Below are 15,000 nucleotides of genomic sequence, written 5' to 3' on the forward strand. Positions count from 1 at the left end.
AAACATGTCTCTCATCTACTGAGTCTTGGCAGGTCAGCAGTCGCATCATAATCTGGGGCTGAAATTAAATCTTTAAATTCATTGTTGTTCTCGTCCGCAAAGTAATGGCTGTACTCTGCATCGGTTGTGCTCCTCTCGCTCAGGTCGTCAGCCATTGTCACTGTCTGACGCACAACCCTGGAAAACTTTTTTTCTGGTCCACACAGAGGCTAAAGCCCCTGACACACCAAGCTGTCAGTCGGCCAATGTCAGGCCGTGGGTGAGCGTCTGCAGCCCTGGTCCCTGTGTGTGACCCCGCACCGTCAGCACTAGTTGGACCCCTGTCGAGGCAGCTTTTAAGCTGATTGAGCATGTTCAATCGGCGGCGGAGCTTGAGCCTGTCTGTGAGAGAGATCACTCTGATTGCCGGTTCAGCGAAATGTGTAAAATCACAGGTTTCATTTATCTCCAGCTCTCGACAGAGGTTCGGGAAAGTCCCTTTAGTGCGGCCTCTCCTTATTTCTCACCTCCGCCCCTTTCTTTTTCCACAACCAAAAGACCAAGGGCTGACAATGCCAGTGCCATCTGCAACTTCTTATCAGACATACATGTATTCTCGAATCGAAGTAGCTTTAGGCCTATTACGAAACTGTCTATGTTGTGCAAGAATGGTGTGAACATGGTAAGCAAACGCTGCTTTGTTTATGGTTTGGTATGGAGAGTTATTGTCCTCACACAAGCGCAGAATGTACATGCTAGGTGGTAGTTAGCTGTAGTCTTTGCGGTGTGTTCAAGTGCAATGTTTTGGCCCCGACACAGGCGACGTGAGGTGATGCAACAGTCGGCCTTCGTCGCTGCTACTTCTTTGATGTCGGGTTGGTGTGTCCCTGGCCTCAAAGGCTAAAAAGTAAAAAAATAAAAATAATTTCATTGCTATGTTTTGCTTTCCCCCCCTGTATTTCGGGGGAATTACAATGCATTTCATCGGTCACAGGACTTGAGACCGTGGCCATAAACTAACTGTCAACTTAATCAAATGCTGCCGTTCTTCAGCAATAAATCAAGCAGCTAAATCCTTGTCCTGACCTGAGGGGCTAGCCTGTTGACTTGAAGACAAAGGGTCTGAAGTTCACTTTCGATTTTCATTTCATTCCTGAGAAAAACTCACATAGTCCTGGTGCTGCCGAGGGGCATACACACACACACACACACACACACATACACACACACACACACACACACACACACACACACACACACACACACACACACTCCTACTCTTTCCTCTGAGACAGGAGCTGAGCTGAAGGAGAGATGGAGGGAGAATGAAAGAGAGAGAGAGGGAGGGAGGGGAGACTGGAGATGAAGTTTAGAGATAGAGAAATAAACAAAGAAAGACAGATGGAAGGTAAAAGATGAGAGAGGGGGATAGAGAGAATGAAAGAGGGACAAGAGAGTAGTGAGGGAGTCAAAGAGAGAACGAAACAAGGACAGAAAGAGGGATTGAGACTGGCAGGGAAGAAGAGGAGAGAGAGAATGAAAGAGTGAGAAGAGAGAAAGAGAGTGACAGATAGAGGGATATCTCCCTGCCCTCTGTCTTAAGACCCTGACAGCCCAACAGCTGTGCCAGCTGGGACTCGTTGTGGCGTGGTGGCTGCAGAGAGCTCTGGCCTGACTCTGGCCGGTCTCTCGCTCCGAGACTGTCACCGCCTCACCACACACCTCAGCAGCCATGACACCAGTCAACTCTCTCTTCTCAGCTCACTGGCCACATCCACTAACCTCATCACCCACCCACACACACACACACACACACACACACACACACACACACACACACACACACACACACACACACACACACACAGGATCAGGATCGACTGCTTGTCAAGGCGTGATGTCTTCACACACACTGTGGTCTGGCCTCATGCGTGCAGAGGAGACATGGCATGGCATGGCAATGCAAAATGACTGATGACAGGAGAGAGTGGAGAGAGAGAGAGAGAGAGAGAATGGGTCACTCTATTTTAATCAGCCTTAAGCCCTATGGACTTAACACGTAATTAACTAGAAAAGCATACCGCTTATGTAAGTCCACGTTATTATAAGATGTTCATATCACTAGTTACAGTTGGTAACACCTATAATACACATAATATGCATATACTATACTATAATATACATGTTCTTCTAAGATACATAATATGCATATACTATACTGTAATATACATGTTCTTCTAATATACTATACTGTAATATACATGTACTTCTAGTGTACATAATATGCATATACTATTTCTGTAATATACATGTACGTATGGAACAGTAACAGTTGCTAACAGGTACTTAACGGTGCAGAGAGTAAACCTTGTTCCCTGACACCTTAAGAGATGTGCTAGAGACAGATGCTAGTACTCATAGGTGTTAGCAACCTTGCTTGCATCTTATGCATAAGGTCCCTGGTTCGATCCCAGTGCAGGACTGTGCTTTGTCTGTGACACACAATGCAGGTTACACTTACATACTACTTGGTATGAAACCCATACCTCTCTTACTTAAAGTAACACTGCAACAATTTGACACTTTTTGAGGGATGGTTTTATAGGCAATTCGTTTTGGTACCATCCTCAAATTCATTTTGATAGCATATGGTCATGTGAAGGACACACCTGTGTCTTCCCCACTAGCCATCCAGGATATGCCGTATCGTATGTAGTTCTGTGTACCGGGCTGGAACACCCTGCAAAAGTGGAAGAAAAGCTTTCACAGCATGACATTGCCAGTTATACTGCCAAAAGACACCAGTTAGTGTGTTGGCAAGCTTCTATCAGCGTCAGCTGGGCTGTTGGTGTTGTTTGCAAGGTTTTTGCATGCCTTTTAGGTAGTTAACTTGCTAGTTTTGGAACCGAACTCCTTATTGCTGTTTTAGGCACATTTTTGCTTAAGGCTACATAATAGTCTGACCAGGTTTTGTGCTCTTGTTCCTTTTACTTCAGCATGAGCTGCCAGGGGTGAGAGGTCATCCAGGTGGGGAGTTGACAGACAGACAACGGCCTGTGCTGATCTGTGCTTTTTAAACCCAGTGTCCATATACAGCCATAGGTATACGCCTAAACCACAGCTGCTACTGAATGCTAGTAGTTGAGATTGTATGGCCGTTCATCACCCTCTCTCCACAAGCTTCATGTAGCTCGCCGTGTAGAGAGCTGTGAAGCATGATGTCGTAGTCTCCTAATGACTTCCCTAGGGAGAGGTGAGAGTTCATCAATTCAGGGAGCCAACAGACCCCACCGTGGGAAAGAGTGTGCTGGTCGATGCTTTTCACCTCCGTGTTCATGTTCGTCTACATCGCAGCTGCTACCGAACGCTAGTAGTTGAGATTTGAATAACCGTTCATCACCTTCTCTCCACAAGCTTCATGTAGCTCGTCATGTAGAAAGCAGTGAATCATGACACTGTAGTTTCCTATTGACCACCTGGGGTAGAGGTGTGCCCTATCATATCATAGGAATGCAGGAATTGCACCAACCCCACCCCCTTCACATCAGGCACCGCCCCATTCCCAGGATCCTCTGTGTCATTAGATAGTGACTCTTCTGTCATTTCTAAGAGCTGCAGATAGACTGGCAGGAAATGGTGGTGGCAATGAATGAGGAAAGCACTCTGGATAAAGACTATAATCTAATGTTCCCCCTCGGATCACTCATGAGTCACTCCTTTCAGTGCGTATCGTCCAGTTCCAACATGTAAGCGTTCCCATGGAGTGAAGAAAGTAGCTTTTCTAAACATGTTAAAAGTTCTAAGCACAGCAAAACATCCATTCAGCTTTAGAAAGTGGATGTACTTTAATTGAGCCAAATCTTGTGTGTCTGTCATGTTTTCATCTGTATTATTGTAAACTTGGAAATTATCCAAATGTCACCATGGGTTTTATTTATAAAGGGGGACGGTGAACCTGACAGCATCTTGGAAAAAGCTTTCGGGCCTGTTGTACTCCTTAACCACAGTGTGTGTCAGTGTTTGTATTTGTCTTTGTGTGTATGTGTGTGTGTGTGTGTGTGTGTGTGTGTGTGTGTGTGTGTGTGTGTGTGTGTGTGTGTGTGTGTGTGTGGTTTGTCACCCCATCTCCTCAGAGAATAGCTTAGTCGTGCCTGTGTAGTGACCCCATGTGTTCGGGGCTGCCAGAGGTTTCTCGTACCATTGTTCCCCCTGAGAGAGCCTCGAAATGCTCCAGTAGTTCTGCAAGCGCCACACCGCACAGTACAGCAGGAAAGCCTCCCCTCTGCACCTCAATCCTGCCCCCCCCCCCCCCCCCCCTCCAAACCTGCTCAGTGCTGTCAGCCTACAGCGAGAGTAAATCCATTCAATCCAATTTCCCCTGATCTAATCCCCTGCGCTCCGTGTAGCCAAGCCCAGAAAACCGAGCGGCACAGACCCTCCCCTGTGTCCGGCCCTGCCTGCTCCAACCGCCGGTGGTTATTCCCCGATATTATCCCTGACGTTATTCTGCGATAACGCATGGGCAGCGGTCTGAGTGAGGACAGACACAGAGGAGCAGGGCCGTCGTGGGCCTCACCTAAAGGCCTTAGCTGGAGTCACAAGCTCAGCCGCAAACAAAGCATGACTTCAGTTTTCTCCCCATTACACAATCAGCACAGAGCAGCAACAAGAGAGAGCGAGAAAGACAAAGAGAGAGAGAGAGAGAGTGCATGTGAATGAGTTTTTTGTGCGCTGACTGAGCCTGTTAAATTGTTGTGCATTTTACAGGCATCTTCTGATTTCTCACTGAAAATACATAACTGTAACCAGCCATCAAGCAGCCATTATGTTCATGGGGCGTGAAGCTCATTGTCATGACTGTGTTTGTCCTCTGCAGAGAGCCAGCTCCTCCCTGGAAATAACTACACCACGGAGTGCAACATTCCAGGGATCTTCATGTGCGGAGATGGGAAGTGCATCCCAGGAGGCTGGAAGTGCGACGGCTTTCCTGATTGCTTCGACTCCAGTGACGAGAAGGGATGTCGTAAGTCCACCCCCCCCCTTCCCTCCTCAACAACAACCCCCCCCCCCCCCCCCAAACACACACCCGCACCAAAGCCGCCCAACCCCAAAAGCCACGCTCTCACGTCTCAGCCAAGGCCAGCCAGTGTTTAATCCCATCAAAGCGTCGCTCAGAGTAGCGTGTGTGTAGGAATAGCTGCAGCATAATGCTGCTGTTATGTGAGATTAATATAAGCAGCATCAACCATGAGCCCAAGATCTGCTTTGATCTCTCTTTCAGCCAGCACACATTTGGTTTGGTTCTATGTTGTTCTCCTCCCTCTCTCTCTCTCTATTTTTTTCTCTCTGTCTCTCTCTATATTTCTCTTTCTCTCTCTCTCTCAGCCATTTCACTCACTTCATAAAGATGAGAATGCTGATAACACTCTGCTTTAAGTTTGCGTCCCACCCCCCCCCCCCCCCCTTCACGCCTCCCTTTTGGAGTTTCCCCTCATCTGTCTGTCCTCCCCCTTTTCTTCACCTCCTTCTGGGTTTCCCCTCTCATCCCCCTCTTCATTACCAGCTGTTCTCTGTGGTCTCTGGCGTGATGGCATGGCTTGTTTTCACGTTAGGAAGGGAAACATGGCGGCTGACTGTGGATGCTGGAAAGGGGAGGTGGGCCCATGTATGGGCCCTGATTCTAGGCTTCTTAGGAGAGGGTTTGCTCTGAGTGGTCAGGGAGGACGCTCTGGACAGGAGTGTAGACGTTCCACTCAGGGCCCTGGATGTGGATGGCAGTCATGGCTCAACCCCTAGCGGGGCCCAGCACACAGCCATGTAACCTAGCCTTCCGAAACCTTCAGGAGGGGGGTTGAAGCATTGTCTGCATGTCGCAACCGTGTTTAGTCCAAAGTCCCCTAGGTGTAGTTAGTGTAGACAAATAGAGTCTAGTCAGAGTTGGGCTGCAGTTAGTACTTTCATATTCACCATTTTGTGCCAAGGGCCAGGTGCTTTAGTTGGGTCAGATTCAGATTTACAGGTCCGATTTGATTCTAGCTGTTACCATGAATGTTGTAGGTGCAGCATGTAGCTATTTTTGTTGAAAAAAGTTTCTAAAAAGTAGTTATGTTTAATACTTAAATACTGTTATATAATTATTCTACCAATTATGCAATTCTGTGATGATGCATAGCATTTCTCTTTGTCTCTCATTTTTTACCGGCCCAAAGAGAAATTTAAAACATTAAAAATGCAGAAACAGAGCCTGAATGCCTGAAACAAAGAACCTACAGTATGTGTGTAGAATTCGTAAGGACACTGAGCAACTGTTTTTTTTTGTAGACCTTTTTTTCTCCACTTTGTAATTGGATCAAGTTGTGAATAGCACCAAAAAAGGCCGCACACAACATCTTTAGTATTTTTCTTTGATAAACTATCTGGTCATAAATATCCCACTTAAAATAATGTATGCTTTGATATCAATTTATCAAAACTAGAATGAATATTGCATAACAATATAATTTAAAATGGCATGTTATTAAATGGCTGAAATGTGTTTAAAAAATTCCTCCTATGATGTATTATTTAATATATTTATAATTTAAGATTTTCATAGCTTAACTTTATTGATCTCTCTCATTAAATATGAACATTTCTGGTGAGTTGAAACCTTTAACCAAAGATGGAAACACACAGACACACGCATGCAGACGCGTGCGCACACACACACACACACAAATACACTAGAATAAAGAAACTGCATAGACACACATACACACACACATACACTAGAATACAGAAACTGCATAGACACACACACACACACACACACACACACACACACACACACACATTTGCATGCACAAACAAATATATTAGAGTACACAAACTGACACATGGACACACACTGCACATATTCCAAAAAACACACACACATACACGTAAACAGACAGTCACACACGCACACGCACACACACACACACACACACACACACACACACACACACACACACACACACGCATGCACGCACGGGCACACACACACACACACACACACACACACACACACACACACACACACACACACACAGGAGGAGGCCAGCATGTGGTGATTGCATGGCCATGATGTCTCCAGTGACTGCATTTCCCAGCATTTCTGCCAGAGCTGCCTTCTCTTCCTCCCTAAGCGGTAGATCAAGCAGTGAGAGAACAAAAGCATTTCACTCCATTTTTGTCATAAAGTCCCCCCCTCCCCTCCCCTCCCCTCTCTCTCCCCCCTCTCTCTCCCCCCATCACACCTTCTCTTCTCTTGAGCTGGATCCAAACAAATCCCAGAGTATTGTGTCTCTCCCATGCTGTTATCCTGCAGAAGTGATATTGTTATTAAGCCGGCAGATTTCCTCGAGTGACGGCTCCTGTAAATACCTTCTGAGCGCTCATCGCCCATCAGCGTCGGCTTAGGAAGAAAATCAGTGCCGCTTCGTTCCCTCAGTCTACGGTAGAGGGGAATATGCACTACAGAGGGAGCGAGGTCTACAGCTGGTTGCAGTAGGCTGGTTCGGCCAGTGGAAATTGAATATGAGGAGTTCAGCTGGTCTGGAGGGCTAAACTGGTTTGCTGCTAGACTGGTCTCGAGGATGGAAAGGGTTAACGAGTAAAGAGATTTACAAGGGTCATGCTGGTCTACTGTTAAACTGGACTACGGCACTGGGATGAACCGCAGCTCAGCTGGTCTACAGAACAGTTAAACTGTTTCACAGGGCAGCGCTGGCCTGCCACTGAACTGGTGTGATAATCTGGTCCACTGGTGAACCCTGCCACAACTAGTGGTATAAGACTATATACAGTGCATGGGAGGTCTGGTGCAAAGCCAATCTGAAAGACAGAAGTAAGCTGGACTATAGATGGCCTGGAGCTGTTCTATAGATGGCCTGGAGCTGATCTATAGATGGCCTGCGTTGGAGCTGATCTATAGATGGCCTGCGTTGGAGCTGTTCTATAGATGGCCTGCGTCGGAGCTGTTCTATAGATGGCCTGGGTTGGAGCTGTTCTATAGATGGCCTGCGTCGGAGCTGATTCCTACTTAGTCCAGGTTTTGCATAGCCAGCTACACCATATTTTGCCAGACTAAGCTATTAATCTTTGTTGCAATTATCCCTGAAGTGAATATTGATTTGCTGTATATTTTAAGAAATGGTACCTGATTGCTTAGAATCTTCATATGCACCATTCCTGTTAGGTTAAAGATATACACTCTTTTGGCAATCTAGGGAAAACAACCAAATGATTTATCATCGTAGACCGGCCCTATAATTGAACAGCCCAAGGGAACAGGAGGACATAAACATCCATTGTAAGGGGTTTTACAAAAACACTACGGCTTTTAGCCTATTATACGTGGCATTAATTAAGCCAATCTAGGAACCACACAAAAAACAACGAAAACAAATAAAGCAACAAATTCACAAAGAGAATACTAATGCCTCTACACAGTTGGTGAGCTAATATCTCACAGTGCCGGTGGACTGTGGGAGGCAAAATGATAGCATAATTATCCTCTCTTAGTTTCACCAAGCAATCAGTCAGGCTGCAGTCAATTGTGGAGGGCTTGCCTTGCCTCAATAGCTGTGAAGAAAGAGAGATAGAGATAGTCTAGACAGATTCTCCCAGGGCTTCCTGTGGCCTTATGGGTCGGTTTCTCTTTTGCTCAGGTTCTGTTCTGTTCTGTTCTGTTCTGTTCTGTTCGGTTCCATTCTAGAGTTGTTTGCCTTTCTGGTGTGTGGTTCCTGTGAGACTGACCGGATGGATGGTCAGGGTGAGGGATTTTGGTGTTTTTTATTTTATGACATTGTTTTTCTCACAACATAATATTTTCCCATAAGATCCCCTTGTCTGTACCCAGGGTGGCCGCATGAATGGAAGGAGATCTGCCGCATTGAATAATCGGAAGAAACCGAGATCCTTCCCAACTGCTTTTCACCAAGTTCTTTGCTCAATCCAGCTTGCAACAGCAGCTAACTTGAAGACTAAACCAGAATTCAGCTGTAATGTAGTATAATTGTATAGAATAATATAGTATATATTAGTATTATTCAGTTGGTGTTTCCATCCATAATTTGCCTTCAAGGGGAGAGGCCGGTTCCTCCCGTCTCTTTTTGTTATTTGGTTTTCTTGCGCACCAGAGGATGGCAGTGGCAGCACTCCCCTTGGCTGCCCAAATGGGAGCAGGTAAAATAAGGTGGACGATAAACTGAGTTTAAGGCAAGGCAAGGCAAGGCAAGGCAATGCATCTTTATTTGTGTCGCACATTTCAGACACAAAAGCAATTTAGAGCTCGTCACAGTGCGGCTATACCGTCTTGAAAAAGTTGTACACATCCTGAAATAACCCTTTTCTTGTGCTTATTCTGTCTTAAAGCAAACACATCTGAACATCTGGAGTATTAAACACACACATTTCAAAGTTGCACATTAATCTGAAAGGTTTTATGCAGAAATAGCATTGCCGTTTCAGGCACATATCGATATTTCATTCATCATACATAATGAAGTCATCCAGCAAATAGACTGCACAGCTAAGAAGCAGCACATCAAAGTAAATCTAATTTGTCCCTGCTATGCGGGTGAAATGTTGTGTAGGATTATGTTAAAACCCTATGAATGGGCATACATATTTACCAATGTCAGTAGTAACAATTAGTGTGGTGAATATTTGATAAGTGTGTGAATTATGTAGGCAACGGGTATGCTAATGTAGCTTGGAGGAGATGGGGTTTGGTATAAATGTGCTGTCTCTGATGGCCTGGGGTTAGGTGGGGGGGTGGGGCTTGCGTGTCTCTTCAGAAACAAGCCCATTTAATTAGAGGCAGAGTCCAAGAGGCGCGGCTCCTACACAAATGGGGATATTTATGCAAAGCAGAACAGAGAGGTCAGATCCTGTGGAGCTCCCGCGCGTCTCGCTAACGAGCGTTTGTTTTGGGAAGTACGCTTGCTGGAGGGCAGAGCCGAGCGTTCGGCTACAGGGACAGGCGCGTGGAGGAGTTGTGTGAGATTTATGACCGATGCGTACACACACACACACACACACACAAACACACACACACATACACGTGTGCAGGTTAATTAAAAACATACGCATGCACACACTCGCAGTCAAGACGTGTAGGCAGTCAGACTCATAATATACACAAACGAACACTGCCATACTGGATGTCCGCAGTTCAATACGCATTACAACCTGTACGCATGCTCTGCTAACAAACACACACACATGTGTGCATGCACCCCTACTTCACACACAGACACACACACACACACACACACACACACGCACACACACACCCACCCACCCACACACGCACACACACACCCCCCACACACACACACACACACACACACACACACACACACACCTACACACACACACAAACACACCCACACGTATTTCTGGATCTTGGGCAGCAGAGCCTCTGCTTCTCGCTTCAGTAACTCGCTTGCTTTGTACCCATAGCAACGGGAGGAAGTTCAAGGGAAAGTTATGCAAACCTGACCTGCATTCTCTTCCTCCTCCTGCATTTGGGGATTTTCTCTCTCTGTCTTCTCTCTTTTCTTCTCTATTTGCCTTTCCTCTCTCACTCTCTCCCTCCCTCCTCTCTCAATATCTCTCTGAACTACTTTTCCTTTCTCCTTCGCTCTCTCCATCCCCCGTCTCTCTCTTGCTCTCTCACTATCTGTCTTTCACTCTCCCTGGCGTCCATTTTCTCTGATGGAAAAGGTGCTTCTGGCTTTAACACTCGTCTGCTGTCTTTTTTTCATGTGTGTTATGTGTGCACCACCTCCACTCAGCTGGTTTGTGCAGGGCAACGGGGATCATGTGAATAGCTCCACTGCTAGCTCATTTGGACAGTAGCCAAGTGCGGTAGACTGTGTGTGTGTGTTTGTGTGTGTGTGTGTGTGTGTGTGTGTACATTCAGTTTGCGGTAATGTTACTGTCCACTGTGTAATTATGCATATCTGTTTTCGTCTAGTCTAAAGGTCTGCATGCATACTTTATCTGAGATCCATGTCATTACTCTTCAAGGACACAATTGTATTGTGTGTCTGGTTGTGTGTGTGTGTGTGTGTGTGTGTGTATGTGTGTGTGTGTATGTGTGTGTGTGTGTGTGTGTGTGTGTGTGTGTGTGTGTGTGTGTGTGTGTGTGTGTGTTTAGGAACCATGAGAAAGTACTCTGTTGTAGAATGTATTTTTATTACAGTACAGGCCAAGCACTGTAATGCCCATTATCCACTTTGCATGTCCATTAGCTACTTTGGACCTTCAGTCAGTTCAATCAAACAAACACGACACTCATTTGCTCACTCACACACACACACGCACACACACACACACTCACACACACACACACGCACGCACGCACGCATGCACGCATGCACGCACACACACTTTACTTTAAAACTGAAGCTCTGTTCAAAATGATTTTCTACCATGTATATTTCATCTTCCATCCTGCACTGTTCATCTAGCTCAATACCAGCGCAGGGATCTCCATCATTCATGAGATTGATTGAAGGGAGTTTTGAGCAGTGTTGTGAAACGCTTTTGGCTTCAGAAAAGTCTCTTTGACAAAAGTTCTAAGAAGGGCACTGATCGTTATGCTGCGCAATGACTGATGTCTCGTTAGATACACGCTCCGAGACGCCAGCTCATTTGGTTCCTTCCTGCGGTGGAGGGATGTGAAGGAGTTCTGCCCAAAGCCCTGCGCAGTAGATGAAGGTTCAGGAGTCTGGGGACCAGAACTCTTAATGGAGGTGTAATCAATGAACTAGGGGGTGATTAGCACCGCAACAGCTGGGATGAAATATTGATCACAGAACAGGAGGTTCCTTTTTATCCTCTTTCCCAATTCTGATTGTACAGGTACCCCAACACCCCGGAATGAACAGAACCGGGTTGAGATCGACAGAGAAATGAAAGAGCTGGCTCGGCCATTATGTTCTGTGTTCTGTTGCGTTCCATTGACGGTACTGCTCAGTTGAAACAAGGCTATTAGGAGACACAAGAGTCTGTGATGAATATTGCAGCAGCGACTCTTTATCTGCCACTGTAAGGGCCTCGCTCAGCTGAACACACAGACACACGCGCTCCTGCCCCGCTCTTCAAAGAGGCTTATTCAATGGGAGCCGTCAGGGCTTGTGTGTGTGTGTGTGTGTGTGTGTGTGTGTGTGTGCGTGTGCGTGTGCGTGTGCGTGTGCGTGTGTGTGTGTGTTTGTGTTTGTGTGTGTGTCGTCTAGACTGAAGAGCGAGGTGCATTGGGAAGATGTTTTATCTGTGATATGCTTCTCTGTCATCCTTGCTGTCACATATATTTAAAATATATATATTTTTAAAGTGCCAGTACAGATTCCAACCGAAAACTGGTGTCCTTGTCAAATTGTGGGCAGGTGGGAGGAAAACCAGCTTGGTCCCTATGGCCTCTCGATGGCATCCAATACCAAAATGTCAAGCAGTAATTCCCATACTGTGTCCTCCAAAGTCACACCTGGCCCTGTGAGACTGAACGCCTGAGGGCCCCAGCTCCAGTGAAGGCTTCTGTGATGTGGAGTCCAACCCCGGCCTGATTCCCCGGCCTTGAGGAGAGGGATTGATGAGTTTGAACCGGCCGACTCTGCTCCCAGACGGGCCCCAGTCTCCCTCCTCTCCACCTCCCCCTCCACCTCCTCAACTCTCCCTTTTCACCCACACTCCATTAGCCATCGATTTTCCCTCTGTCACCAGTGCCTCGCAAGGTCAAAGAATCCTTTCGTTCCCCTCCTCCTCCTCCTCTCTTTCTCCTTCTCCATCTCCCCTTTCTCAGTATGTCCATCATGTCCCGTATCCAGCTGTCCTGACAGCAGACACCTTGGCTGTCTGTGAAGAGTACAGGACGACTGATGCCAACATAACTCTCCTCGTACAGGCTACCGACGCCAGAGGGGTCCGCTAGAACAACACTGACATCGGTCAAGGTCTGCAGAGGCACTGACAGCTGCGCGGGGCATTAGAGGGGTATTTATGTGTGCCAGGGCTACTGGAGGGGCATTCGAGGGGTAATTATGTATACTAGGGCTACTGGAGGTGGCATTTATGCCATTAAAGTGCTAGTTAGGAAGTGGAGAGCAACTAGTAGAGAGAAGTGCCAACAACACCAAGTACATGGGTGTGATGCCGCCCAGGAAACGCTGACACTGATGAGAATGCTAAATAAATGAATGTAAAAAAAAGAAGCACATCTTCAAGAAGAAGTCTTTAAAGAACAGTAAAAGGCTGCATTCTTTGTATTCAATGTGTTCATGACTCAGTTAGTTAGCGAACAGTTGTCCAAACTTCAGGATCTTTTAAGGGCACCGGGGCAGTAGTGTGAGGGGCAATAGTGTGGCTCCACAGGTAGCGGTGTGTGTGAGGGGCGGTAGTGTGGCTCCTGTGTGTGTGTGTGTGTGTGTGTGTGTGTGTGTGTGTGTGTGTGTGTGTTTGTGTGTGTGTGTGTGTGTGTGTGTGTGTGTGTGTGTGTGTGTGTGTGTGTGTGTGTGTGTGTGTGTGTGTGTGTGTGTGTGTGTGTGTGTGTGTGTGAGAGCAGGATGCTCCCACCTGAGGCTCTTTTTGGTTTTGATTAGAGCAATGCACCCAGCCTCAGTCAGAGAAACTGGGGCTGCTACAGCTGAACAAAGAGAATCTGGCAGCTAATAAAGGAAGGAGGGTGTGTGTGGTGTGTGAGGGGCGGTAGTGTGTGTTAAGGGGCGGTAGTGTGTGTGAGGGGAGGTAGTGTGTGTGAGGGGAGGTAGTGTGTGTGAGGGGAGGTAGTAGGGGTGGGAATCTCTTGGCACCTCACGATTCGATTCGATTCCGATTCAGTGGTCAACGATTCGATTCTAAACCGATTATCGATTCTAAACCGATAAAACGATTATCGATGCATGTCGATTTTTAAAACATTTGAGTTTGCTACTCAGAGTCTCAAATCACTTCCTACTTTGTGTTTGATAATTAAAGAAAATCAACAGATGAATTACCTCCTAATAATAATATATATATATTTTTTTTAAATTAAAAAATCGATTATGAACTTTTCTGAATCGAGACAGAATCGTTCTAGAGAGAATCGAGAGAAATCGAAGAATCAATTTTTTTTCCCACCCCTAGGAGGTAGTGTGTGTGTGGAGGTAGTGTGGCTCCACAGGTAGTGTGTGTGAGGGGCGGTAGTGAGTGTGAGGGGTGGTAGTGTGTGTGAGGGGAGGTAGTGAGTGTGAGGGGTGGTAGTGTGTGTGAGGGGAGGTAGTGTGGCTCCACAGGTAGTGTGTGTGTGTGGAGGTGTGACTGCCTGAGGGGGGAGCCCTGAAGCGGCGCTGGTTTCTCAGATGGTGAGAGGCTGAGCAGCGCAGCGTGAGTGTGTCTGCTGTGAATGCTTTGGAGTTTTATTTGGAGCATATGGCAAATAAAAGAGCGTGTGTGATGGTTTCAAAGACTGGATGTATATGGGTGTTTGGGTATGTATTTCTGTGCATGCCTTTGTGTGTGTGTGTGTGTGTGTGTGCGGGCCTTTGTGTGTGTGTGTGTGTGTGTGTGTGTGTTTCCCTGTGTGTCTGTGTGTGTGTGTGTGTGTGTGTGTGCGAGAGTGAGAGAGAGTAGGTGAGTGTGTGTATGTGTGCATGTGTGTGTGTGTGAGAGAGAAAGAGTTTGTGTGTGTGTGTGTCTATGAGAGAGAGAGAGAGAGAGAGAGAGAGAGAGAGAGAGAGAGAGGGAGTAGGTGAGGGTGTGTGTGTGTGTGTGTGTGTGTGTGTGTGTGTGTGTGTGTGTGTGTGTGTGTGTGTGTGAGAGCAGGATGCTCCCACCTGAGGCTCTTTTTGGTTTTGATTAGAGCAATGCACCCAGCCTCAGTCAGAGAAACTGGGGCTGCTACAGCTGAACAAAGAGAATCTGGCAGCTAATAAAGGAAGGAGGGAGAAAGAGAGGGAGGGAAAGAGAAAGAGAGAATCAGAGGACCAAAGAACATTAATGAATGGAAGAAAA

General features: G+C 46.6%; 1 protein-coding gene across 2 annotated transcripts in view; it reads left to right on the top strand.

Moving 5' to 3' along the window:
* Nucleotides 1–15,000, top strand: part of ldlrad3 (low density lipoprotein receptor class A domain containing 3) — a 66,427-nt gene that overhangs the window by 24,076 nt on the left and 27,351 nt on the right. For both annotated transcript variants that reach the window (XM_012828115.3, XM_031565171.2), the window contains exon 2: nucleotides 4,856–5,002. In XM_012828115.3, coding sequence (XP_012683569.1) covers nucleotides 4,856–5,002 — 147 coding nt within the window. The remainder of the gene's footprint in view (nucleotides 1–4,855; nucleotides 5,003–15,000) is intronic.

Source organism: Clupea harengus, chromosome 3 (assembly GCF_900700415.2).
Source record: "Clupea harengus chromosome 3, Ch_v2.0.2, whole genome shotgun sequence".
Taxonomy (NCBI): domain Eukaryota; kingdom Metazoa; phylum Chordata; class Actinopteri; order Clupeiformes; family Clupeidae; genus Clupea; species Clupea harengus.